This window comes from Semicossyphus pulcher, unplaced genomic scaffold, assembly GCF_022749685.1.
Source record: "Semicossyphus pulcher isolate SPU_LCO1_2020_fin unplaced genomic scaffold, fSemPul1.0.p SCAF_10, whole genome shotgun sequence".
NCBI lineage: Eukaryota > Metazoa > Chordata > Actinopteri > Labriformes > Labridae > Semicossyphus > Semicossyphus pulcher.
The window spans coordinates 13462258-13489612 of NW_027211604.1; the positions used below are offsets into that span (position 1 = coordinate 13462258).

The following is a 27355-nucleotide window of genomic DNA, read 5'->3' on the forward strand; positions in this document are numbered from 1 at the left end:
TTTTATGTATGTGTTGCACGTGTTTGGTTTGCATTGCTGCTAAAAAAGAGGCTTTTTTGACTTTGAGCAAAACATTCTCTGTGCTTCACACTTTTCTTTCACCAAACTGAGTCTCCCTCTGTTCTTTTTCCTCTTTGTTTTGCTGTGTTGTGGGTCTATTTATATCGGCTCTAACAACCCCCTCTTGCTGGCTAGATGAATTTATAATGAGCACTTAGGGTGCTCTACTATCCAAGGGTGCTTGGGGGTTCTGGGAAATAATATGAAAGAGAAGACTGTTTTCCGATTTTAGGACTTCCTTCCTATTTCGCAACTTTTCTTACCAATGACACATGAAAATGACAGAAAGCAGATGGTGATTGTTCAGTTTAAGTTTTGTTTTCGTCCTTTAAATCTCTTGTCAGTTGGTTTCCTGATGATACATGCTCTTGCTCTTTTGCTTTTTGAGTGTAAAATCATAAAGAAAGCCTCTAAATTATGTTCAAATGTCTTCGTGTGTGTGTGTATGCATGCTAGGATAGTGGGTGTGTGGTTTGTGAATGGGGCATGACAGATATTACGCTTTAATGCTTTAATTTCCGGAGGGGGAATGTAGAAACCAGGCCAGCGTTGGACAAGTAGCCCCACAGCGACTTTCTATCTGACTCCATGTAATCCCATTTCCCTACAACATAAATATACACGCACACTTGGATGCGCATACATACAAAACTCCCACACATAACTCCGGAACATTAGCACACAGGAAATAGCTCTGGTTGTCAACAAAATCCACATTTCTGGAGTGAGTGTGGTTTATGTGAATCCCAGAACTGTTAAAAAAAGAGTATCATTCATTTATGGCTCTGTAGAAGAAAAACGTGTTTGTTTTGTGCATTTATTCACACGCTCATTAACTGTGCTCTAACCTGAGTAGTTTGTGCGCGGCGTCCTTGGAAAGCAGGACGCGGCGCAGTCGTGATGCCCAGCCCTGCCAGGCCCTCAGACAGGCAGTGGGAGCGTCGGCAGGGGAGCGTGAATGCTCCGTACCCGCCGCCATCCTCCTCGGTGGGAGACATCAACCCCTCCTCCCCTTCTCCGTTTCCATCGCACTCTGCCTCTCGCCGGTTTTTAGCGAAGCGGCTCCTCTGCCCCCTGAGGCCAGGACTCTGCTGGCTGCACAGATGGTCGAGAGACGATGCCCTTTCAGCGGAGCCTGAAACACACACACACACACACAGGTGGTCATTGCAGAGCAGTGTGTGTGCATGTGTGTGAGTGAGGTGCATTCTGATTACTGTCAATTACTGCCAGACTACTTTGCCACATTTTACGTGTAAATTAATCTCCTCCATGTGTGTCTAGGTCCTCCTGTGAATCTGTATGATTTTGTGTTTGTCTGTCAGCGTGTGTGTGTGTGTGTGTGTGTGTGTGCAGCAAGCCCATCCATTATTCCGAGCTAGCTGACCACCTGGGGCAGCACTTACACCTTCTGCAGTTAAGTTACCGGCTACCGCCTGCTGCTGCGCTGAAATCCAGCAGCTCCTGCACAGTGCCAGTTAAGCTAACAACTCTGTGATCAGCTGAACTATTGCAGCTGAAGGACGGCAGCTAACCTTCAATCAGCAGATTTTCTCAAGTCGTTTTTCTGAGTGTCTGCAGTCTTTTCCCACCCGCCTCCCCCCTCATCACCTGCAAAGGGAATCAAATCAAGCGAACACCTCGGCATACATGCAGAGATACGTGCATTTATGCAGGGCTCTCACTCCTTCTCTCTCTCTAACCAACTTTCTCAGCCCAACTGGTAGTGAGTCTGGTTCTGCTCAAGGTTTCTGCCTGTTGCTCATTGGTGGATTGATGTCGGGTCTCTGTATATATACATCATTATGTCTGTGTTTACCAACCTTTACATGCACTGGCTCTAGGGCGTGTGAACTGCTCCTCCTCCTCTTCCTCTCCTCCATCGATCATCTCCTCGGTGCTGGTCAGATGCTCCTGGCTCAGGTCAGACAGAGAGAACTCCAGGCTGTCTTCCCTCCACATGTCCGCAGACTTTGACCTCTTCTTTTTAAAGCTCCCTCCCTCTCGCGGTCCTTCAGTCATCCGCTGAAGGTACCTTTCATCTCCAATAACGTCCCCCTCCCCCTCCCCCATGGAGTCCTCTCCTCCATCCTGAGCAACAGTGTCCGCCTCTGATGTTTCAGGTGTGGGCGTGGCCAATTGGTCGTCGTCGTGTTGATAGGACTCAGGCCTCATTGTCATCGCCACGCGCTGAGTCCAGTGAGGGTTGATGCCGAACTCGCCAAACTCATCTGCTGCGTTAAAAGGCTCCAGTCCGTTCTCTGCTAAGGATTGTGGGATACTCGGGGTGCTGGAGGAGCGGGTTGAGGCTTCAGAGTTTCTGTGTTCCTGTTTCACTGAAGAAGAGTGTCGCGAGCGTCGGGTGATTTGCTGCTTGTTGGAGAGGCGGAGTGACCGGGATGTGTGTTTACGCGAGAGATGTCCGGTCACGTCACCGTAGAAACCGCTGTCCCCATTCTGACTCTCCACGTTTCCCATGATTCAACTGTAGATCAAGGAAGAGGATTCTGTGAAACATATGTACATGGTCCTTTAATTTAGGCTTCAAGACGCTATCTATAGTGCTTGTGATGTAAAGTAAAGTAATAATCTTGAAGATTTTCATTTGTGTCTGTTGAGTCAATATCTATTGTCGAATGAGGTAACACACTGGTGATTGAGCCTATGGCCCACTGATGAAAGCCTTTGCATTTGCAGTATTACTGACTTTGGTGTCTGTGGCGACTTTCGCGGAGGGTAGGCGGAGCTAAGCGGCTGCTTTTCTGGTCTCTGCAAGTGTAAATCGATGACTACAGATTAGGGATGCACGATATTGTCGGTATCGGCCGATATTGGCTTAAAAATGAACTATCGGATATCGGCCAACACGTCGATATCCGCCGATATAATTAACCGATAAAATAATTGGCTGCTGTATACTTGATTAAATGCCTGACCTCAGCGCAATGTCCCCGGCGCGAAGAAGACCTGCGCGTCACGTTGTCTACCTGCAGCATGAGAGAGTTAGAAGCCAAAATGTCCGTGGTGTGGAAGTTTTTCAAAGTGTCTGAAATAGATCGCAAAACTGCTATTTGCAATGACTGCTCAGCTTCGGTGATGCGAGGAGGAGCCAAGGCAAAGTCTTTCAACACTACAAACTTGATCAACCATCTCAAGACCCGTCACCCCGACCGTTGTAACAAATGTGATAAGAGTATCACCATCATACTGTACGCTTATTCCAATACAGAAGAGAGTTGATGATCTCTGCAATTAGGTGTGCAGGAAAAAAATATTGGTATCGGTATCAGTAATTGGCTAAATGAGTTGTAAAATATCGGCATATCGGCAAAAAATCCAATATCGTGCATCCCTACTACAGATACAACTTCAAAAATAAGTGAGAATCCAAAGAAAAAGAAACAAATTTGACGCTCAGATGAAGGCAAACAATCTAAAAAGGATAATTATTATTATTATTACTTATTTTATATATATTAGATTTTTTTTTGCAAGTAGATGTATTGGTTGTTAAAAACTTGAAACCCACTTTGAGTTTGTATATAGATGATTTACATTTCTAGGAGGTATACACTCCTGCCTTTAAATCATTACCCAATACGAGGCCGTTCCCCCCTCACGGCACCAGCATGTTTACTCTGTCACATTTATTGCTGAAAACCAGGTCAATCTCTGCTGCATGAGTGAGTAACATTTGGTCGGCCATTAACTTGACGGTGGTTTGTCAAAGGTATCCGGCTTCTCTTTGAATGCTCTGTATAGCCGAACTGTCACACAGATGAGATCAGGCATCCACAGCTGAGGTGGAAACGGCCCTGCCAGGTTTTGGCTGATTTAACCGACCGTGATGTTCGGTAATTTGTCGGGGAAAACTCACTGGAATGGGGTGGAACAGGGACAGTAAAGCTAATTTAAAATGTATTTGGAGCATAAACAGCTAACATTTTACAGAGGCTTCGTGAGGGTCTTCTGATGTTGTTCTGTTAAAGTATTCAGGATGCATTAAAATCTCTTTTTAAGCATCTACAAAGGCAAAAATGTTTTTTCTTCTTCTTTAAAACTAATTTTTCAATTTCAGCTATGATTAATCTAAGTCTTTGAAACGGCACAGCCGTCTCATCCTTTTTGCTCTCCTTCACTGGTGTTAAAATGCAAAATTAGCGATATTCCCCAAACACAGCTGAAGAAATCAGTTTTTATCTGGGTTCTGCGGATCTCCTTCATCTCATGCTTTCTGTTATATAAGCACATTGAGCTGCTGAGTCAACTGCTTGTCAGATCAGTTGATCCTCTGTGACTCACACATCATCAAACCCACTCCATCAGGTTCTCAGTGTGGGCTCAGACTGCAGAGACAGACTGACAGAAATGTGCTCTGACAAGCCAAAAATCTGCTTAAGCAAATTCTTTAATCTAGAATCTAATCTTCACTGATACTCGATCAATGCGATATGACTGAAACGCGTAAAAACATTCAGATAAGCTGGGAGAATTTTTAAACAAAGTGCTTATAGAGATGTTTTGCAGTAAAGCGAGACAGAAGTGCACTAAACTGTGTTTACCTGTGGTTAAGCAGCCGCATCACCAGCTTCTCATCATCAGCGCGGTGTCACCTTTCACAGGCCGCATGATCCTCCGCACATCCTCAAACGGCGGTGTCAGTTTTGCCCTGAGAGGAACAAGAACAGAGAGAGAAAGAGAGAAGTGTTGCTTTCAGGGGGAGCTCTCACAACTTCAAAGTGACCTGATGTGTCAAACGCACACAGAGGAGGAGGCGGAAGGCGAGAGCGGCAAGGTTGCAGAGAGAGGATCTGCCAGGTACGTCGCATAGCGAGCGCGAAGTGGAGTTGAAAGGAGAGCTGTGAGGAGAGGGAGTCTATAGGATAAAAGAAGGTATACAGGATGAAAGAGAATGAAGGAACTGCGGTCAGTAACCCACATTTAAATGCGCACACATATTCAAACTCACACATCATGATGTGCGGGGGTATTGTCTGAGTCTGAGGAGGGGGGATAAGCACCCCGAAAGTCACTGCCAACCTGGAACCATGCAGGCATGTACAAGCATGTGCACAGAGCATTTTGGGAAAACACCCCTTGTTTCCCTGCAGACAAAGAGACGTGCACGCACACACGCACGCTCACTGTGTCTGCAAAGTGACAGAAGATGAAAGCAGCTACGGAGAATGATTTTCTGCTTAAGACTCAATTAAATGATCCTTGCCAACACGACCTAATTTCCCCTAATGCCAGCCTTGAGCTACTTAGAGTAGACCGTGATTTCCATAATGCGCTATGTATAGTGTGAAGGTATGCGAGCATAAGCATGCTGTGTTGGTATTTTTAGTTCACAACGGGATAAAAATGTCATTTGTACATGAATCAGGGCAAATGTGACTGAAGATGCGTCTCAGTTGGATAGTCAAGGCTTTCAGAGGCCTCAAGCGGCCGAGCTGGGAGAGTGACTGCTGCCCTCATTGCTGCAAACACAATTGTCAGATTTGATTGTGTTCTGATACGCCAATAAGCAAGAAAATAAGAGCATTTCACGAGCGTGTAAAAGACATAAAAAAGGGAAAGATACAGCCCTAATCAACAGCAAAGCAGATGTCAATCTGCACAGACTCTCTTCAGATCCGCTACATCTGGCGAGTTATTCTAACTAGCCATGTTTTTTAATATGCAAAAGCCTTTGTTCTCTCTGGTCCACATTTCTGGCATGAAACCACAGTTACTTTCACTAAACTTTGACTACAGCTGCTGCTTTTATTATTGATAATAATCACATAAAGCTGTCAGTGTGTTTATTCTCTGGGGTTGAAATGAAGGAACCGTGTTAGAGTTCTGAGAAATGACACAGAACTGAGAGCTCGGAAAAGGAGAAGTAGAAAGTACGGCAAGAGAAGTGAGACGATTGTTTTCTTTCGCTCTGACATTACATCATGTCACTATGTGTGTTCATTCATGTATTTAAACATGGTGTAGCTTCTGCAGCTCCAGCTGTGGGAAGCAGTTACATAAGCTAAACTTGACCCTGATACTTCTCCTCTTCTCATTATTTTCCGGCCCCCCGTGTATTTCTCATCCTTCCTCCTTCCCAGGCTTATTCCGACCCACATGCTGGCCACCCACCCGTCCAAAACAAACAGAAACACACACATAACGCACAATATTAATAATGATAAAATTACCCACAATGCTTCACAGATGCTGGATATCTATCTTGGAGCTAGTCCTGCTTTTCTTTTAAATCTGGCATCAGTTGAATTTGTGGACAAAGGGACAAACATTAATACCTAAAATGATATATAATGAATACATAGTGGGTGAATTGGTTCATCTATACGTCTATCAGTCTGTGTTCATTGACGGGAGGTGAAAAAAAACACACACACAGACTAAACAAATAAAACAATCCTGCCCGACACAACACAAGGGACATCAAACCGCTGCCTTTTCCTCTGGCAGTGTACAGTCGAAAATGTTTAGTCTCCCAGTTTTTCCTCTCCCCGTGCCCTGCAGCAAAGCGCGGAGGAGGGAGGAGGGTAACGAGGAGAGGAGGGTGGGGGGGGGAACTCTCTGCTAAACCCCCGTAGAGCCGAGAGGTGAGGCAAGGCTGGAGGCGAGAACGCATACAGAGGGAGGAGGGGAGGGAGGAGAGGGCGCTGAGGTTGGTATAGACACAGAAGGGAGAGGAGAGGAAAAAAAAATATTGGGGTATGGTGCTATGAATAGAAGTTTTATATAGAAACATGAGGAAACAAGAGGAGCAGGAAATGAAGAGTAAGAGAGAGAGAGGGAGGGATAGATAGAGAGACATTGGGGGGTCCTATTGTTGCAGAGCTTTAAGTGGATAAGTAGACATGTGCTCTGGCTGCCTCTCTTTGGGCTTAATTGAGGGAGCCGAGACAAAAGGGGAAACATAATTATTCGCTCTCTTTCCCTCGGTCTCCCGTTCTCGCAGTATATTAACACATTGAGGGAGTGTATTAACACAATGGCCGGCGCAACAGCAGCCAGAGCATCATTACCATGCAGACAGACCCACTCACAGGCGAACACACAGACACAGAGAGGGGACGATGAAAATGTTGATGAAAACAAAATCCCATACTGGTTTAATATCTTAACAAAAAATCAAATCCTTTAGCTTTTTTCAAGTTATTTTATTACCGAATTTATCAACATCAACATTTGAGATGTTCTGAAACCATATAACCTACCTACACTTGAGTATGGACCGATACGAAGCACCCCTCCAATATTATATGCATGCTATCAGTGGAAACACACTGATTGCTAACATGTTGCTAGCTTTAACAAACATTGCATGCTCTGCTAGAACCACACCACGCAGATGTTTTTTAATGTTACATAATAATTAACCTGAAGCGAGTAGATTTTGGGGGAATATACTTGGTTAAGGTATCGGATCAGTGCATTGAATGGCCGATACCTGAAAGTAGGGAAGCACAATACTGGATTTTATGCCAATATCCGATTTATTTTCCAACCCTTTTTATATATTAGGCACATGTTTTTTTTTCACCTAATTGCAGAGAACATCAAGTCTCCCCTGTAGTGGAATTGATATCATACCTACTCTTATTGTAGTGGTCAAAAACATCTTGCACCCTTCTTTACGTTTGACGGAAGAGGTGTTTTACAAAAGGTCACGTCTGATTACTCACGTTTCTGAGCGCACCTGAATGCATCACCCCCCCAAAACATGGCAGTGAGGGAGACATGCCCGGACTTGTTTACTGCGCCTACTACAGAGACATCAGTGATCGCTGACGGCCTCTTTTTATCGTGTGTGCGTCCATGAATATGTAAGTTAGTTTTGCACTGATGTTTATGTTACACTCTGTCAGCGTCGGCTTTGGCCGCGAGAGTATTTTCAGCCTGTTTGATGTTGTTAAGTCCGGTAAGATGATGATAATGTGAGCTAACTGTTAGCTAGTTGGCTCGAGTTTCTGTGACTTTTTAGTCTTTATTTATATGTTGTTGATAACTTTGTGAGGGCAGTGTGCGTGCACACTCGCCGGGTTAATGTCGTAGCATTACGTCATTGAGCATTTAGGCAGAATTAAAGAGTTGTTTTATCAGCGGAAAATATGGGCAGAAAAATTACATATTTGCCGATGCCGATATGTCATTTTCAAGTCATAATCTGCAGATACCGATAACGTGCCGATTATATCATGCATCCCTACCTGAAACCGCATTTTAGACAGCATCGTAACATCTCTAGCCATTATGTCTAAATAACAGATCTCATAGTATAATGGACTCAAAATCGCAGACAGACAGGGCTGAGTAGCGCACTGGGACTGGAAGTGCCACTTTACTACACTAAACAGCTCTGCACTGGGGCTGTCAAACTCATACTGCCACATAAGCACTGTTGCATTAGAAAGACGCTCAGCACCTATGGGCTCTCATGTCAATCACCCAACATGCCAAAGTAGTTAGTTTCCTGTGGCACACACTTCACTACAATAGTACAAAGGCAGACATACTTTCAGTCGCACACACCTGCACGATCCCAAGAGAACACCGAGCAGGTTTTCCCGCTCACACACATGCTATCACACTCTTTGGAAAAATACCAAAGGCCTGTCAGAACAGCCACGGAGCGGGCACACCCTACTTCCCCCCACCGCCAATCTTTTCATCTCTGCACCTGTCTCGCAGCTCCGCCCTACGTGACACACACGCAGCTCAGCGCTCCAGACTCAAAGCGGCCGTGACGTGGATGCTGATGCACACTACTGTACGGCACAGTGCTGTGAATGAAGTCAAACAATACCTGTCTCGTCGCTTTTCTAAGCCTGTCAGAGTCTAGACCGCATGCTGGGGATGGCTGCTGGAATCAGACACCAACAAATGATGACATTTTTAAAGCACTTTCATTGCACGCATTTCAACCTAAAAGACAACAGGCCATCAGAGTGGTGCTAATGTAAAACTTGTGGTCTATTTTTTAAACAATTGTCTTCATCAACAATAAATTACCTGTTGCAAAACTTATGGGAAAATGATCCCAAGCCTTAAAGAGGCATGAAAAGAAGCAACTGTAGTGACCAGTCTAGACGCTGCTGTAACCAGAGAAGCCTGACTGATCTCTCCGACCTCTCTCTGCCCCCGTCGAACCACGACCGACCCCCCACCAAGCCTTAAACCATATGACGCACTCCCTGGACTCACCCTTCCCTCGGGCCTTTTCCCTGCACCTTTGGCATTCCTCAAATGGTTACCGTACCCCCCGTTAGCTTCAGAATGAAGTCGCTGAGGTTAACACTCTGGGGGGTAAACAAAGGAATTTCAGGATGTGGCATTCCAAGTCAGTCAAAATAGACTACCATGGGATTCTGGTAGACGCATTTATCAGCGTTGCCATGGCCCCCATTTGCATACAAACCTACAGAAATGCATGCAAACACACCTGCAAGCATGCATGCATGCATGACTGAACGCAGGGGCTTCCCTGTTGTTGTTGACGCTGAGCAAACCTGCCTTGAAAGATAACAAACACACCGTGAATAACATGTGAATCAGAGCTAGGTGCAGGGAGGCTCAGTGGTCCAAACAAATAAGGATCGGGGACGTATTCCTAACTGCATGCACCTAGGTGTGTGTGCATTGTTCACATTTGAGGAGGAACTATATCAATCCAGTGTGGAGATAACAGTCAGATATGCTCTGAAAACATCCCATTGTGGAGATGGGAGCGCACACTCCACTGCACTCCCACAGTCCCTCAGAGACGGGACTGTCTGAAACATCACTGGAAGAATTCCCTGGGAGAGGGAGATTAGCTTCTTATTCATCCTTTCGGGATCTGACAAGACACGCGCCGCCTACCCCTCCTTCTCACGGCTTAAACACACACATGCACACACACAAACAGGCTGCCTGCGAGCGCGAGTCTCGGCTGCTGCTTAAATCAAACATTAATTTCTTTTAACTGGTGAGAGACAAATCATAATTCCTTCCTGAAGAGCGCTTTCATTTCGGAGGCCGCTGAGGAGGGCACAGCATAAAAAAATGACAGAACAAAGTGGAGTGGGAGGAAATGAGATGATTGTTATTCATTAGTCCACTTTATTTGTCATCTTCTAACGGAGGAGTGGAGAAGAAAGAGTGAAGACTTAGGATAGCGCTGAGAGCAAATTAACTGCCAATTCTTGTGCCATTGAGTGACAAAGCAAGCTCAATTAAACATAAAGAGTTTAGGAACAGGAGGAAACAGATAGCTATGTAGTACAGAGTATCATCTGCAAAAAGACGCATATTATGGATTTTAGATTGTAGGTCAGAGTCTGTGTGCCATCTGAGGATTAAGTGCAAAAAATAAAGCGCAATGAAATTCAGTGTCGGCCAATTCACTCCACTTTACTCCTCAAGTGTCACTAACTTCATTAAATACGCTCCTCGGTCTCTCTGGGAGCTTACGCTGTACGCTCCTTAACTCAGATTTCAGCTGACTGTCTCTGCCGCTCCGTGCAGTCAGGGATTACCATATTTTAAAGAAAATCCTCCTACCACAAACCTTCCATTGAGTGAGAGGCTCGGGAGAGCCGGCGCAGCTTCTGACGCTCGACTCTGTAGCCGCTGCTGAGTGCAGACTCAGCGATGAGCGAGTCCCTGTTTGAATTCAAAGACAGGAAACCCCATAGATTTAAACCTCCCATTATGATCTTCCAAGATGTATATTTTAATGTGAGGCTTTTACACTAAATGATCAGAGTGCTCCATTCTCCAGCTTGTTCTGAGATGAAGGAGGAGATCAAGGCGTGTAAGCCTAAATTAAATCCACCTCAGGCTTCTGTTGCAGGTTACTGTGTCACTTGAAATCCTCTTGTTTTTTTGAGTGCAGCCATACGGGGCAGCAGGTTGCACGACAACTCTGAAACTCTCATTTGCTTTTTGTTATATGTTAATAAAACATCCTCAATCACCGCTCACTCATTCGTCCTGATGATGTAGTGATTGCGCAGACAATCGCCTCCCAGTGATAGCAACCAATCAGCTGAATATTCATGTGGTGATTTGCTGCTCCAAATATGTGAGTAGCAGCCAAAGAAGTGTTGTTTAATTATCCAGGAGGAGCGGGACGAGACGTTGACTGTGCTCCAGATTCAGCTGGTAACTGGAGAAACCCTGCGGGCCAAGGCGCAGCCTGGGGGGGAGGAGTGGCCGGGAGTGCAGAAATAAGATAGAAAAAGGCTTTTTTTTCAAAAAGAAGAGTAATCTGCAGACGTGGCAGGGTATTAGTATTTCTAGGAATAACACGTGGACAGTGATATGCATGCAAGAGACATGCAGATGGAAAAAGAAGCTTAAGCATACTAGCAGGTGCATTTTTCGATGTGCACATCTGGGGTTTTATTAGACAGCAGACTGCAGAAAGTCAGTGTCTTTATACATAATATAAGAGTGGTTTCCCCTTGTCCATGTAGATCAATTCTTTATTTAAACAGTATGAATATATTATAGAGCTTGCCTTGGTGTTTAATTAGTCAAAAACTACAAACCTGAACAATAATTGAAGCAAAAAACGGCAAAAGTTTTCCAGAAATGTTTATTTAACTAGGATTGTTTTGTGCAAGTTTCTGTATTTGAGTTGCACTGAAGACAAATTCCTCTCAACTTGGTTGACGTGGCAATGAAGTAATGAAGTAGGATTGGAGACACATCCGTGAAGAGCTGTTAAGCCTGAAATAATTAAGTAGTGCTACAGCTTGTTGTACCATCTTGAAAAGAGGATTCCTTCCAATTGTTTCCTTTTCTTTTAACCGTAACTGAGCTATTGTGTTTATTTTGTCCACATTAAAAGTCTAATAATTAAGGCAATGAGAGTGAAATGTTTGTAATTGTTTTAGTTTGAGATTTGTATTGTTAAAAAGCTATTTGGTTTCCGCAATCCCAATCTGTGACAAGATTCCCCGAATACATTGGCAAAAAATGGCAAACATGCGTCATGTTGGCACCTCGTGTTGCCAGACACTGACTAGTCGTATCGACACCTGCAGGCAAACACAGACAGGTGTGAATGGTGCCAAATTGGTGGGTAATACCTGCTATTCCGCTCTGTGCAGGCTGAAGGCGCAGCGAAATAACAGGGCGGATGAGTGAGCGAGAGAGAGAGAGAGAGAGAGAGAGGGGGATAAGAGGGTTTTAGGCAAAGGTAGACTGATTGAGGTGGGAGGTTGAGACAGGGGGATGGGATGAGAGGGGCAAGAGGGTCTGAAAAAAAAAACAGATAATGGCGTTGAAAGGGGGATGAGAGGCTGTTAGAGCGGTGGGGAGCTGTTGGGCCACAGGTAGAAAGATGAATGATGTGTGCTGAGGTGGAAGGAGACATGAGGGGTAAAGGGGTGGAGTGGTGCTGATAGGTCCTGAGGGGCTGATAGAGATAGATGTTGTGTCAGTTCGAAGTAGGGCAGATGTGAACAGGCATGATTTGTTGTCAGTAACAGTATGAGTGCAGCTAGACTCTCTGAAGAGCGTTATTGAAGAGCTTATTAGTGTGTTTATGTGTCATCAGATTGTCTGTGAGAAAGACCGTTCCTGTTGTTGGTCATGAAACAAAAACATGTGTGCAGATATTAACACGAATATCAGCCTGATAAAGGTTTAAATCGTGCAACAATGCAATAAGCAGTTATTAGTTTACGCTGGTTTTAATCAAATATTGAAAGCAACAACAGTTATTACTTTATAGATTTCTGCTGAGGCTCTGCACAACCTCTGCAGTAGTACCCTAATCATTCCCAGAGAGGAAGAGAGAGGCTTTTGGTATGACTGCTCAGGGACAGGTTAGGGGGGGAAGAAGAAAAAGTAGAACAAGGGTACAACAGGAGAATACAGAAGAGATGAAATGAAAGAGGAGCAGAGGAGACACCATGACAGTATGAACCTGACAGAGGAGAGCAAGCAGGTAGTTTGAAAACAAAAAGGTAAGTAAGGGGAGCAGGGCGGAAAGAGGTGGAAGGGGGAAGTTGTCTTATGCATCCCTGCACCTGAGTCAACAGCAGTGCTCGCAAACAAAGCGCCCCCTTGAAGAAGAGACCGGAGACAATGTGCTGCAGTGAGGGACGAGGGTACGAAATGCTGAGGAAGAATGTGGCAGACAAACAGCAGCTCACTAAGCTGTGTGTCTACAGGATAGGTCTTTGGAACACCGCTGGGGGTTAAGATAAGGTTAGATTAATGTAGTGTGCTTAAAAAGGTGTCTACTGGCCCGGAACACTGTCAAGGTCAAATGGCATATCAGCAAATTTACATCACAACAATTCTTATTATTAGTACATATTTCTAAGAAGTCTAACAAAAAAACAACCCTCCCTTTTGCTAACCACTTCTCCATTTGTGCATTACACCCAAAACCACACACACACACACACACACACACACACACACACACACACATCATTGCCACAGTAAGGTGTGACAGATTCTGAGAGTGGACCCACACCCACAATGTTGCAACATTGTTCTGCAAATTTCAACGACAACAAACTGCTTCAGTCATTTCCAACGCTGAGAGACTGACCTTTAAAACACATTTGGATATTATTGATGCCTCACTATCTCCACAAAACAAGCTAACAAGCTCGAAAAGAAAAGGGAAATCAAGAAACATTTTCTTACTGGACACTCCCAGCGCCTTCACAATATCCCTCCAGCCAGCTGCCACTTTATTAAGATGTTTGTAGTGAAATGAGGAGGTATCATACAGGTAACTCCTCATCGGCACTTCATGAGGTTACTGTTTCTTCTCCTCATCTCTGCGAGCGACAGGAATGAAAACAGAAACAGGGCACTGGGGTCAAACTGGCACTTGGTGTGGCGTTGCTTAGCACTGCATCTCTCACGGCCAGTTTAGACACTCCAAAAGGAAACAATGACATCAAGCTGATTTCGTCGCTGACGCTTGTGTCACATGCGGTTGGGACAGTTGGTGTAAGAGGAGAAGGGGTTTCAAACAATGAATCCATGTGTCTTTTTTATGAATAATCAATCATAAAGTCGTCTCTTGTCCAAAGTCTTACTTCTAGTTCACAGATATACTTTATCTAGGTTGTGTCCTTTTCACCATGACCCTTTGTGTGTAATATATTCAATAGACACATTGTAATGACTTTTAAAGTAATAATCTCGATGATTTTCATTTAAATAAATGTCTGTCAAGTCACTGTATGAGGTAACACAATGCTGATTGAGCCAATAGCCCGCTGATGAAAGCCTTTGTATTTGCAGTATTACAGACTGGGTGTCTGTGGCGACTGTTGCAGAGAAAAAATCACAAGCGGCGCCCAGTTAGTGATGTGTTTTCACCCAGCAGTGGTTGGTCTGCCAGAGAGGGTAGGCGGAGCTAAGCGGCGGCTTTTCCAGTCTCTGCAAGTGTTGAAGGTAAACAGTAATCTACTATGGCTGAACAAACAAAGAAAAGATCGATGACTAAAGATACAACTTCAAAAATAAGTGAAACTCCAAAGAAAAAGAAACAAATTGGACGATCAGATGAAGGCAAACAGTCTAAAAAGGAAAGCGACCGTCAGCGAGGAAAATCAAGAGTTACAACTGTTACAAAGGGAGCCAACCATGGACGTCGTACATGCAACACTGTTTGGATATCTGGGAACTGTGCTCCCGCAATTACCGTTTATCGCCTAAGGTGCCGCCAAAGAGAACGAAACTGAGATCTTCGAGATTATAAATTTAAGTTCTTACACAAAGCACAGTAAAGCAATATTAAAGTGACACATGCACATTTTGGTAAAGCTTAAGAGTATGGAGGCAAGTTATGGGAATATCATATGAAGTTACTTGGTATAACATTTTTTGTAAAACAAGAGGAAGAAATTTTCCCTCATGCATCTTAAAAATGTATCCCAATATTAAGTCTATACATTTTAAAGGTTGTACATGTTGGTAAACAGGTTTTAAATCGACGAACACCACAAAAAGTAGTCCCCTGAGCAGATATTTAAAAGACGCCCTGTGCCAAAAACAACTCTACTACTGAGACAAGCATGGTAACAACATGTCAGTGATGTGGCGTCTCTTAGTAGACGGGGTTGGATTTAGGTCAATGGGTCCATTTCCTCAGAGTTGAGCTCTTGTGCGGACTCGAGCTGGGGGTTATTGTTTGGGCTCTGAGTGGCTCCGGTGAGTACAACCTTCCCCTCTCAGCGCATTAGTGACCTGTATAAGCTCCACACGACGCACTGACATCTGAGTGCAAGCCTGAGGGGAGAGGACAAAGGCAATCTGACCACACATACGCACACACATTCACGTGTGTAAAAGCTAACGCACTGAAGGGCAACAAGAGAAACACACAGGCTAATAGTAACCTAATACAGCGCTCTTTATCCCCAAAGAAACTCAATCCAAAGACTAATAGAAATCCCCCCCTACACTCACACACACATTAGTGCACATTCACATACATATTTGCACGTGCACGCACTTACAAATGCACACGCAGGCTTTTCAAACTGCCTTGTACGATCCCACCGCATCACGTCCAGGTCAACGAGCAGGAACGTGAAGTGTGACTGTGTGATGAGCACTGAGTCGCTGGTCAGCTTTCTCTTTATGTAAGTAATGTAATGTGGGGGTTGGAGGGAGGCAGAGGAGGGGAGGATAGAGGAGAGACAAGAAGCCTGTTTCATCTGCTTTTATCACACAGTCATGTGGATGTAAACTCGAGCAGAATAACGCAAAAAAGATTTCCAGGCAGAGATGAGAAGAGAGAGAAGATCCCAGGACAAACAAAGCCAATCTTTGAAGACACTCTTTGCACTCCCTCTGTAATTCCTCTCTTAAATCCCTACTCAGCACTTCACACACAAATGTATTTCCACTCTCTCTCCCTCTGAAGTCTTTTACAACAGCTTCCTGTTCAGGTAACATCCCCCTGCTTCATCTTCCCACTAAACCACACTTCCACATTTACTCATGCTCCAACAAAACTGCACTTCTTTGGGATGACACATTTTCGCTTGTTTGCACGGCACGCATCCTTTGTGTGTTCATCGCTCAGTAAACTAAATAGTGCTTATTCATCTCTCTCCTTCTTTTTTTCCACTCTGAACCTGAAAAACATGAAGATCTAACCTTCTGTGTATTAAATAAGATGTAGATGCATGCTCCCACACACACACACACATGCAGTTACACATCATCGGTTGGCAGCCAGAGACGATGTGTGGGCTGGGACGCAACACTGATCAGAGATAATGGGCAGACATGACAGGGATGGCAATGCTGTCACACCGAGAGAGGAAGGAAGGAGGGATGATGGAGACGGGAAGGAATGAGAGAAAATAGGGGAGGGAGTGAAGGAAGGAAGGAAGGAAGGAAGGAGGAAACTCCCTCTTCATCAGCCGACACAGAAGAGACAAAAGATAGGAAATGAATGAGGGCACATGCCTGCTCATGTCAGCTCAGAGACACCCCTCCCCCCGTCTGGACCCCTGAACAAATTAGAGGCATCCCCTTCTGCTGCTTCTCCCACTCCCTCTGCATCTTCTTCTTCTCTTCGGGGGGTTGATGTTGAGGGGTCTGGCACAAAGGGAAATGTTCTTCACCTGATGTTACGTACTCCATACACACAACACCTCGTGTAGTCCTGCTCAACTGGGCGGGCCAAATTACAAACGTTCGCACACAGTGTAAAACAAACACGTCAGAGTGACAGGACGTTCACAGCTGACTCATTCAGCCTCTGTTCTCTTGCACAATTGGTCGTATTTTTAAAGGCCATAAACAAAAACAGGCTCACAGGCATGCAGGATGTAAAATGTATGAGCGCCTGCTTGCAACATATCATCATCACCTGTAGCAAGGCTGATGACAAGGTGACATAAATCATCACAAAACTCCTTATAGCGCGTCCAGACCACCAGCCTTGGTTACTACCACCTTGCTCCATCATCCACACTGCAAAAGGATTCCCCCCCCTTACGATTAAATACAACCATGACAGAGCCAGCACCTTAATTAGCCACACTCTGCGTAACCAGAGAAGAATCATCTCAGTGTCCCTCCACCCTCAGCTGTCACTTCTGTCTCGGTTTTTCCCAAAACAGCCTTCAACAATATCCGTCAGCTACTGGGGCTGCAAGTGACAAGCAGCGGAGGACTGGGAGAGAAGACAGACACACGGAGAACCCACGGGCGCACGGTCAAACACAAACATTTAAACAGCTTGATTGCACTGGGGGCGGCGTAAGCCCCGTATTTGCTTAACAGCAGAAATAAACGGACCACTGAGGAAGAGGGATTTTTCTTTTCTAAGGCAGGGGGACAAAGATAGAAAGGCGAGAGAGAGAGAGAGAGAGAGAGATGATCCCTTTCGTGTTAATTGCATCATCCCTTTATCATTCCCGCCACATGCTCATCAAACTGCATCTTGTGTACTGTAATCACGAAGGGAAGGCGTCCGTCTGCTCTGCCACAAGGTCAGAAGAGTCGAGGATGGTGAGCTTGAGTTGCGTTGTTGTTGCTAAAGCTGATCACTATCATTATTTCCATTAATATAATGTATAATTTGATGCATGCAGCGCTTCACATGAGCAGATCAAAGGATAAATATCTGTAGTATAGATTATATGAAGCTGCAGGATCTACTGTCTGTGTGTGTGTGTGTGTGCTCTTGTTTAATGTAAAGGTTAAAGTGCAGTGTAGTGTTTACATGTCAGTCAGAGGAGTAAGAGTGAGCGCTAAGAGACAACACGAGAGCGCGAGTGTGGGTGTTTAAAGTGATGCTGGAAGTGTGTAAGAGAGGATACGCCTACCTGTATCTGCACTGTAGGTGAGCTGCCTTCACATGAGAGCAGTGTATCAATCTGGGTCAGTATGTACACACAACACACACACACACACACACACACACAATACAAACCCACACACACACTGACTGACAGAGGCTCACTTAACAGAGCACCATCCCCCCCTTCACGCTCACACACTATATTAGCTTACTGTACACAGATGGAGCACATGGCTGCGTGGATGCACAAACACACACACTAAATGGACACACACACTCACACACACACACACACACAAACCTGGTTGAGCAGTGAGGGACAGAGTTAATGGCTTTCCCCTCTTTTAACAGCCCGAGGCTTTCGCAAAGTCTTTGTCAATTTTGACACACACAAAAAAAAAAGTGTGTGCACAGAGACACGCGCACGCACACATGCTAGTTTTTATCAGCCACTATAAATCCCTTCACGGATCACTTCCTCAAAACACCCTGCCAATATTCAACTTCCTCAAGCAGAGCAGTGAGTCGTAGAGGGAAAGATAACACGAAGAAAAGATAACAAGAGAGAGAGAAAGAGAGAGATAAAGACGAGTTTATAAAATGTGGTCTCAAAATCTAAACAAGGTTTGAGCAACTTTTAATATTCTGGTGATGAAGCTAAATACCTTTTATGAGTCACCACAGAGTGCTTACACAAGTTACAGTCAAAAATGTGTCGAGCTTTTATTGTCTTAGCTGAAGACCTTATCAGGGAGTGTAAATATTTAGAAAGATTCACTATTCAGCTTTCAATTCAAGTTGAAATAGGGTACTGAATCACTAAGTTACAGCAGCTGTGGCTCAGGAGATAGAGCGGGTTGTCCTCTAATCACAGGCTGTTTTGATCCCGGACTCCTTTTTAATACATGTAAGTGGAAGTGTCCTTGGCCAAGAAACAGAACCCCACATAGCCCCTAATGGGTTAATAATCATAAAGGGCTTTGGATGTAAGCTGTATTTAAACACATCTATGTACTAAATTAAAGCTATTTAGACTTTTTATAATGTTTTATTGGCCTATTAAAGACCTTGATTCAGCCAGTTTAAGCAGTGATATTATGACGAGTGATATATGTCCCGTTATGTCTCATTGCTTAAAAGACGGTGATATCAAATCCAGGACAAAAGGGAGAGAAGCATTTAAGTGCAGGAGGAGAAAGGGCAGCACAGACTTTTGCCCTTCGACCCCTCTTAAGTCCTCCACTGTCTGGATGCCTAAAGACGACCCTCTGCACAGCTGACACCACCACACACGCGTTTGAGTGGCAGATGGTCGATACGTCTGAAGCGTTCAGCGGGAGGTGAAAGTTTATGTGCGGATTCTCCTCTTTTATTTGTGCGTCTCTAAACTTGTGACTTTCCCCTTATGTCCCTCTCTCTCTCTCTCTCTCTCTCTCCTGTGACGGCTACTGTCGCTCTCTGCCAAGTCTTCAGAGCCAGAACTGCTGTTCCCTTTAGCAGCTCTTACAGTAGGACTCCCTCTTTGTCTGTCTAGTCGTTCCCTATTCTGCTCTTAAGCTGTCCTCTCCTATTCTCTCTTAATATTTCCAAACAACACCAAACCTCCACATGCACACAAAGCAGCCTGATGGTTTTATCAGATCCAAATCAGTTTTTAAATGGTCCCAGAAACCAGAACTTTCCGGACTGGTCCGCTCCTTTTTCACATCTCCAGAGTGCTGTGACTCTTCAACAGCCTTTTAACGATCAATAACTACAACAAGTGCTTCTTAAGTTTTTGATATCTCACTTTATGTCAAGTAATCTACTGTACTTGTTATGTAAAAGTTCACAATTAAATACACACGCTGCTTCAGTGTGCATAGATGTGTTTGCACTTTGAGATGTGCAGTTTGTCCAAAGGCGGGAAACGCCAGGTGCTGCCAGTCCTGAGGGTTGTTAACGTATTTGTTATCACTAAATTACCTCGAGCATAGGAAACTAGGCAAGGTCCCAGTGAGAGCATTAATGATTGATAAACTCCTTTCATCCACACACACACGCGAGTACACACACACACACATGGGCTCATGCAGGACGGATATTTGAGCAAGGGGTATTTTTCGTGCCGTTTTCTTGTATTTATGTAAATATCTAGAGATGAGTAAATGTGTGTATGTGTGTGCGCAAGAGACAGAGAGTGGGAGAGCCCTGTCAGGAGAAAGGAGCGACCACCAAGCAGTCGTATACTGTGGTAGCTAAGGAGAGAAGTTACACTCACACACATTGTAAGAAAGCATGCCATCTTACACATACAGTAGGTTAATATACACACATAAACAAAACACACACACACACACACACACACACAGATATATAGACAGGCTGTACAACAAAAAAGCCAGTACTCTTCATCAGCTCATTTTGTCTCGCTCACACAGAAATTACCATTCATCCAAATGGTTAAAAGATCACCCAAACACACACACAGCACAAATCCAGTTATCTTAACCACCCAATCAACTCTATCTCTTCCTCTCTGTCCCTTTCAAAGCTCCCAAAACATCCACAAAACACCTTCTGTATCTCCTTACCTGTACTTAAGCTCCCAGCGTTTCCAGTGTGAGTTCCAGTTAATTCCCTGCGGTGGTTAAAACACCGTCAGCACATGTCCTCTCCGGGAGCAAACAGGGGAATCCTCGCATCAGTGAGACGTCTCCCGGACTCCAGCGCAGCGTTCCTCTCTCTCTCTCACTCTACACACACACACACACGCATTACAGCACATACTCACACATGCTTCCTCCTGCGCGTCCAAACCAGACTGAAGGCAGAGGAGAGGGTGTGTGTGCGCTGCCTGAGTCTGAGCCCGCCCTCTTTTCTCTCTGGTTCTCCCCTTCCTCTCCCACATGTACTCACCCTGCCCTCCTCCTCCTTCTCTCTCTCTCATCTCTGCTCCCTCTCTCTTTCTCTCGCTCCAATTTCACCTCCCCCGGCTTGCCAATTGACTGCCAGCGTGAGCGCTGGGTCTGTGCCTCTAAGCCTTTAGATGTCCCAGTCCTCTTTTTAATTGCTGGCTCTCTGGCCTGAAGTTCTACACACAAAAACAAAGACACACAGGCACAGAGGAAAGCACAGACATGCACAAAAAGAAAAGGATACAAGTTGGGACCCAAACACTCGCTTGCATGTAAAATATATAGATGGATACACTAGATTAGGAGCACTTATCGAACAAGATAAGAGATACAACACAAACCTACACACTGGAAAGGAAGTAGGAATGCCTTCGTGTGGTGTGTAACTTTCGGATAGGATTTAACACACCAGAATAGAGATGTAGTTTGAGTAGGGAGGTGAGGAAGGTGCAAAGAAAGGTGCAGAGTAGCACAAGAAAAATCCATCTCACTCCTTGGAAACCTTCCACGAGAGCAGCTGTAGCTCATGTTAAGCTGCTGCTTCACTCTTGTCTTTTTTCCCACTCATCTTTTCTTTACTATTCTCCAACCCACCGAGCTTTTTGTAACCGAGGCTTCAAATAAAAAAGAATAACCCTCAGGTAGTAGTAGTTTTTTTATTTTACTACTTTCTTCCATGTTTTCAGTATCAAATAATCTCCACCTGTAGGCACGAAATGTGGGTCTGAAAAACTTTTGGGCCTGCGCTTGGCAGCAGTTGTAGTCAGCTCGGATTTACAGCAATTGTAATGGATTCTTACAGTGACCCAGTTTTATTCTAAGAGTATCAAGATGTCGACAGAAATGTCTCCTGAAGTATAACACGACCCCACTGTCCTTTCCTTTGTCTAGTATGTTCATATTGTCACTACTGCTGGGCTATTTACCTTTGTCACCAACAAAAGTAAACATACACCGATCAGCTGTAACATTATGACCCCTGACAGGTGAAGTGAATAACATTATCTCGTTACAATCGCACCTGTCAGTGGGTGGGATATGTCAGGCAGAAAGTGAACATTTTGTCCTCTAAGTTGATGTGTTGCAAACAGGAAAAATGGGTAAGCGTAAGGATGTCAGAGCATCTCCAAAACTGCAGCTCTTGTGGGGTGTCCCCCGGTCTGCAGTGGTCAGTACCTACCAACACTGGTCCAAGGAAGGACGGACCAGCGACAGGGTCATGGGCAGCTAAGGCTCATTTATGTGCGTCCCATGTGGTCCAATCCAACAGAAGAGCTACTGAAGCTCAAACTGCTTAAAAAGTTAATGCTGGTTCTGATAGAAAGGTGTCAGAACACACAGTGCTTTGCACAGAGCGTTGCTTACCTGGGGAAGACATGGCACCAGGATGCACTATGGGAAGAAGGCAAGCCGGCGAAGGCACTGTGATGCTTTGGGCAATGTTCTGCTGGGAAACCTTGGGTTCTGCCCTTCATGTGGACGTTACTTTGACACGTACCACCACCTTGGTGTTGCAGACCAAGTACACCCCTTCATGGAAACAGTATTCCCTAATGGCAGTGGCCTCTTTCAGCAGGATAATGCGCCCTGCCACACTGCAAAAATGGTTCAGGAATAGTTTGAGGAACATGAGGCCTCTAAATTCCCCAGATCTTAATCCAATGGCGCATCTGTTGGATGTGCTGGACAAACAAGTCCATGGAGGCCCCACCTTGCAATTTACATGACTTAAAGGATCTGCTGCAAACGTCTTGGTGCCAGATACCTCAGCACACCTTCAGAGGTCTAGTTGAGTCCATGCCTCGACGGGTCAGGGCTGTTTTGGCGACAAAAGGGGGTCCTACGACGATCATTTAAACAGTGAAATGTTTTAAACATCATGTGTGTGTCAGTTGATTTTGCAACTGTGTGTTGTAGTTGCTCTAAGTACATTATGCAAACAGAGACACACAAACAGTGTACAGGAAAAGTTACTCAACGTAATTTCATTTAGCCTAATTTAATAAGTTAACACGAGAGCGTACGGGCTTTGCAACAGCACCGTGTCGCTTGTGCACATTTAATTTCTAGTGGAAAGACAGGAAGAGTGAGAATTTTTAATTCAGCCAAAAACAGCCTCAGAACTCAGATGCCAAGAAATAAAAAACTATCCTTAAGGCATTTTTTTTTTAAAGAAACTTGTTGATGTGTCATTTGGCAGGTCTGACAACATGAAGAGGGTTTCTTCAAAATGAATCTTTCAAATTTACATTTCAAAATATGAAAACGAAGATGCAGTTATGATAGGTACTCTGTAATCAACCAATTTCGTTCTCTCTGGAGATCACTCTTTTTAACAGTGTTTACATTTCTAATGATCGGAAAATTTGGGCCAGAAAGTTTGGCTTGAGGAGAAGAGATTTTATGAGAAGAACTAGGCCCATTACATAACAGGCTGATGACTTCCCATTGTCTCCGTCTCCTGCACTGTAAAGCTCCTGAAATAACTGGTTTGGGAGTATTTAACATTTATAGAGGCAAACATGTCGGGACAAAGGGCAGGGAGGGAACAGATCCACCTCACAAAAGGACCTGGCAGAGCCTCCACGGGGGAGAGACGGGAGACACAAACTAGCAAAAGTGTGCGTACAACTCACACACATTCACAGCTTTGTACCCCGAGGCACATCATGACATTTCAGCACCTAACTCAGACAATACCGCTGCAGTGCCTCGTCTATTGCAATTCCTCTGTGTGTATGTGCGTGCACGTATCCTGTCTGTCTGCTAACACCTGTCTACTCATTCAGTTCTCTCCCCCGTCTTTCCCCTTCCTTTCTGCCTCCCTGTTTGTCTCTTTCTGTTATCTAACAAATTAACTGTAGACAGCAGCGTCCTGCTAGGAGCCGGCTCAAACAGGAAATAACCAATCCAAGAGGATGACTTCGACAACCAGTTCCCACACTCCTACCCAAACACTGCGTTATTGGGCTGTAATGCAATTACCCGAGGAGCAGAGGAACTGGTTAGTAGTTTAAGGACAACATAGGAGGAGCAATGGCTGTGATTGCATGTTGGCACAGGCATAATACAGGGGAGGTAATAATAACAACAGCAGGTGAAGGATGTTATGTAAGCTGAAAGGAGGGTTGCAGAAACATCAGGATGGCGGGGGTTTCTTTTTGTTTGCTTGTTTTGCGTTGTCTGCACTCATTCTTTTGGCGTGCTGCTTTTGTAATGTGAACACACACGCTGTTTGTTCTGAGCTTTGCAGTCGGCCGTAAGGACAGCGAGGAGTAAGAGAACAGCGAAGGCCATTCACCAGCCTCATCTTCTGTTGCATAAACAGCCTATTTGGTAGCAGCGCTGTAGGTGTAGCCTGTTTTGTTCTCCTGTCTGCCTGCACACCTGAGCTGGCCTTCAGCACAATAGACTCCACCTTTCAATCCTTATCAGACGCTACACAGCGTGCATGTGTGGGTGGGGGTGGCAGCATCAGTTAAGAGCTGATGGGGTTGGTTTCGTATATCACTCCTCCTGCCATATCTATTGCTAAACATATATTGAAATTCATGAACAAACTGTATTGGAAAAAGGACAAAAAAAGATATGCACATATACACAGGCAGGATCCCTGTTTCCCCACCCAACCACCCACCTTGCCAGATTTGATAAAATCATTATCAGCAGCCATGCACGGAGAACTTATGAATAATGTATGTGCTGCTGGGTCACAATAGTACACCCCTTCTGGCCTGCTACCTTCCTGGATTCATACTGGTTGCTACTTCCACTGCTTAGGGTCATATCAGCTAATCCCTGTCTAGCGCTATTACAATTTCCATTAGCATGGTACACCTCCATATTTGCACATGCTTGTGTTGGATGCATGCATGCAGGCACACAGGCAGACTCCAGTCAAAAAAATAAATAGGACAGGTATGTAGAAAGACACAACGGGACTCATTAATAGTGATAACAGATGTGACTGACAGATGTGACTGACAGACCCTCTAAGTGAAAAAAAACTAGGCAGGCATCAGGTGTGAGACTGCATGCCTTCATGATCAACACAAAGAAACGATGACATGCACCAGATCTAAGGCTGTGATGGACAGCTTGGGTTTGACATGATGAAAGGTCAAATGAAACGTCAATTATTTCAATCGTAGAGTGTGGTGGACCCAACCTCCTCTATGGCTCCTCAGCCTCATCTAGAAAAACATACACAAACATGCATAGACTCGCAGTTGTAGTCCTTGAGTCGAGACTATTACTACTACTACTCACTTTGATTTTTAAGTCTTCAAGCATGTTACACATAAAACTGTGGAGTGAGGTTTCCAGAGGAGGTCAGTGAATTGTTCACTTGTTATCTGCTTACAATGTAATGCCTCCTATTGGACCCCTCGTAGAAGATGGGCAAAAAAAACAAAACCGTGGCAACCTCCAGGGCGAAAAAATGAGGCCAACACGAGTGAACTCATGGCTGGTTCCAAAAGCAAGTCCATCCCTCAAGAGACCCATATCAAAATGCCCCTTACACCAGAAATAAGCATAATTACAGCCTGGTATGAAATTTTAACATAACTTTCAGGCTTAAAGTTTTGCATAACTAGTGGCTCTGAATGACAGGTGAATGCTACTAGGTGTCAGCTAAGTCAGTCACTGAACTTAATATCCCAATCGCATTGGTCGTAGTGGTGCCCATACGAGATTTTTTTCATGCAAATAGTGGACATGAAACTTGCTGTGCAGTTAAACAGACCGACCAAGAAGTGATCCAGTCTGTGCTTTGCACTGAGTGAAATTCAAGCATTATTTTATTGATATGTTAGCAATAAATAGCAGGTACTCGTGTCTGCAAAACTCCAAGATTAACTATGTAATTAGCCAGCTAATGCTTTAGGAACGGGCACAGATTGGATAACTTTAATACTTTAAAGATCCATCCTCTCGTCCAAGAGGTCATAAGGTCATTTTTAGCAACAAACAAGCAGCCACAAGGCCAAATGTGAGGCTTCACAAAGCAGTGATGATGTTGGTTATGTTGACAATTAGAAACAGTCTTTGCAAAAAATGTAAAAAGTCAAGTTAATGTTATTGTTTGCTAATGGCTAGGCATGTTATTGTCCCTACACTTTAAGGTCATACAGCGCACGAATCTGGGCAACATTAGCCCAAAGCTACGTCTAATGAATATTCATGTAGGGAAGGTTTCCTCATTACCTGTGGTTTTTAAACATTGCTGCTCCTAAAACACAGCAGCTCATTCTCTCATTCTCTTAATAATTAACAGGCACTATTAAAGTCAGCTGCACGTATCCATAAATCTTCTGGACTGATGCTCACACAGCTACCTCAATCTATAAGACACTCACTGAAACACACAAGAAAGCAAACTCGATTTGCATCGACTTTCAGATGATATTCAAATAGCACGCTGAACCTTGCAGGTGGTCCCTCAAACACAACACAGACTATAGAAGTTCTTCCCCCACAGACACGACAAAGTTAGCATTTCAAAGCGGTGAACGGTGGGCCTATATCTTCTTTTAGCTGATGCTGAGATAAACAGTAAGACGAATAAGCCAGCAATGCCGTCTTCTATGATCAGCTGGGTTTAAGATATTCTCCAATGCAGGTTGGGATAAGACAAAAATAGGCAATAAACAACAAACATGTATTTCCAAAGGCAGAAAATAATAGACAAGACTTAGTGGAGATGTAGATTTATGTATCTGCAGGGGCTTTGTGCTAAACCCCTCAGCCAAGGATTTGGACTCATTTCTGCACAGAAGTCAGTTTTATCCACCAGGTAATCTCTTAAAATGTCTGTAAGTCTGGGAAGAAAATAATTATCACAGAGGATGAAATCAAAATATGTCTTTAAATATTTTAAGGCTTTTAGTATACACACAATTATGGCAGTGGCAAAGAGATGTCCTGCAGCCCTGCTGAAAGTAAATTACACACGATTTTACCGAGCTGAAAAAGAGTGATCAGTTGGCACTCAGCTTGTTTGGCAAGAAAAACCAGCGTCACAGAAAATCAGCAGGACAAAGCATCAGATATAAAGACTAATCTGTCCTCCATTCATGTGTGTATCCTGCAGAAAGTAAATGTACAGTATCACATTCATCAATCATAATCCTCATTACTGTAAACAGGGTGCAGCATTAATTAGGGTGCTGTATTCAAAGATGATTATCTGGGATATACAAGCACATGGGAGGGGTGTCTCTTTGATTTCATGCTAGCTTACCTCAGCCTTTTTACCATCATTTGTACAGAAATAAAGAAGGGATTGCAGCAGAGCATAAAACGTTTTGCAAATAGTCTGAAGGAGGAAGAGAGAGAGACAGATAAGGCTGCGGCTGTGCTCAGACGGCTGCATAAACACGGCGCAACATCCTGACCTTGTCACAAACTCATGAGCGAAAAACTGCACAGGCCCATTTCATTACTCACACGGCCCAGTAACCCGGCCTCTCTGGAGACACAAAATGACACACACACACACACACACACACACACGAACACAATGCTGCTCTTTGGTTAATAAAGCACGTTCAAACGCTTACAAGGCTGCAGCCACACACATCAAAAGGATTCACTGCACGTCAGA

At 44.4% G+C, this 27355-nt stretch overlaps 1 protein-coding gene across 2 annotated transcripts in view; it reads right to left on the minus strand.

The window, feature by feature from the left end:
- Nucleotides 1-20802, minus strand: part of tiam1a (TIAM Rac1 associated GEF 1a) — a 53498-nt gene extending 32696 nt beyond the window's left edge. The window contains exons 1-5 of one of the 2 annotated variants that reach the window (XM_069667193.1): nucleotides 20750-20802; nucleotides 20425-20586; nucleotides 4623-4729; nucleotides 1884-2545; nucleotides 909-1195 (exon numbers count right to left, since the gene is read on the minus strand). In XM_069667193.1, the coding sequence (XP_069523294.1) occupies nucleotides 909-1195; nucleotides 1884-2538 (942 nt within the window). In that variant the 5' untranslated portion in view covers nucleotides 2539-2545; nucleotides 4623-4729; nucleotides 20425-20586; nucleotides 20750-20802. Of the gene's footprint in view, nucleotides 1-908; nucleotides 1196-1883; nucleotides 2568-4622; nucleotides 4730-20424; nucleotides 20626-20749 lie in introns of those variants that run through there. The other variant, XM_069667203.1, reaches the window with a different exon arrangement.
- Nucleotides 20803-27355: the final 6553 nt, after the last annotated feature.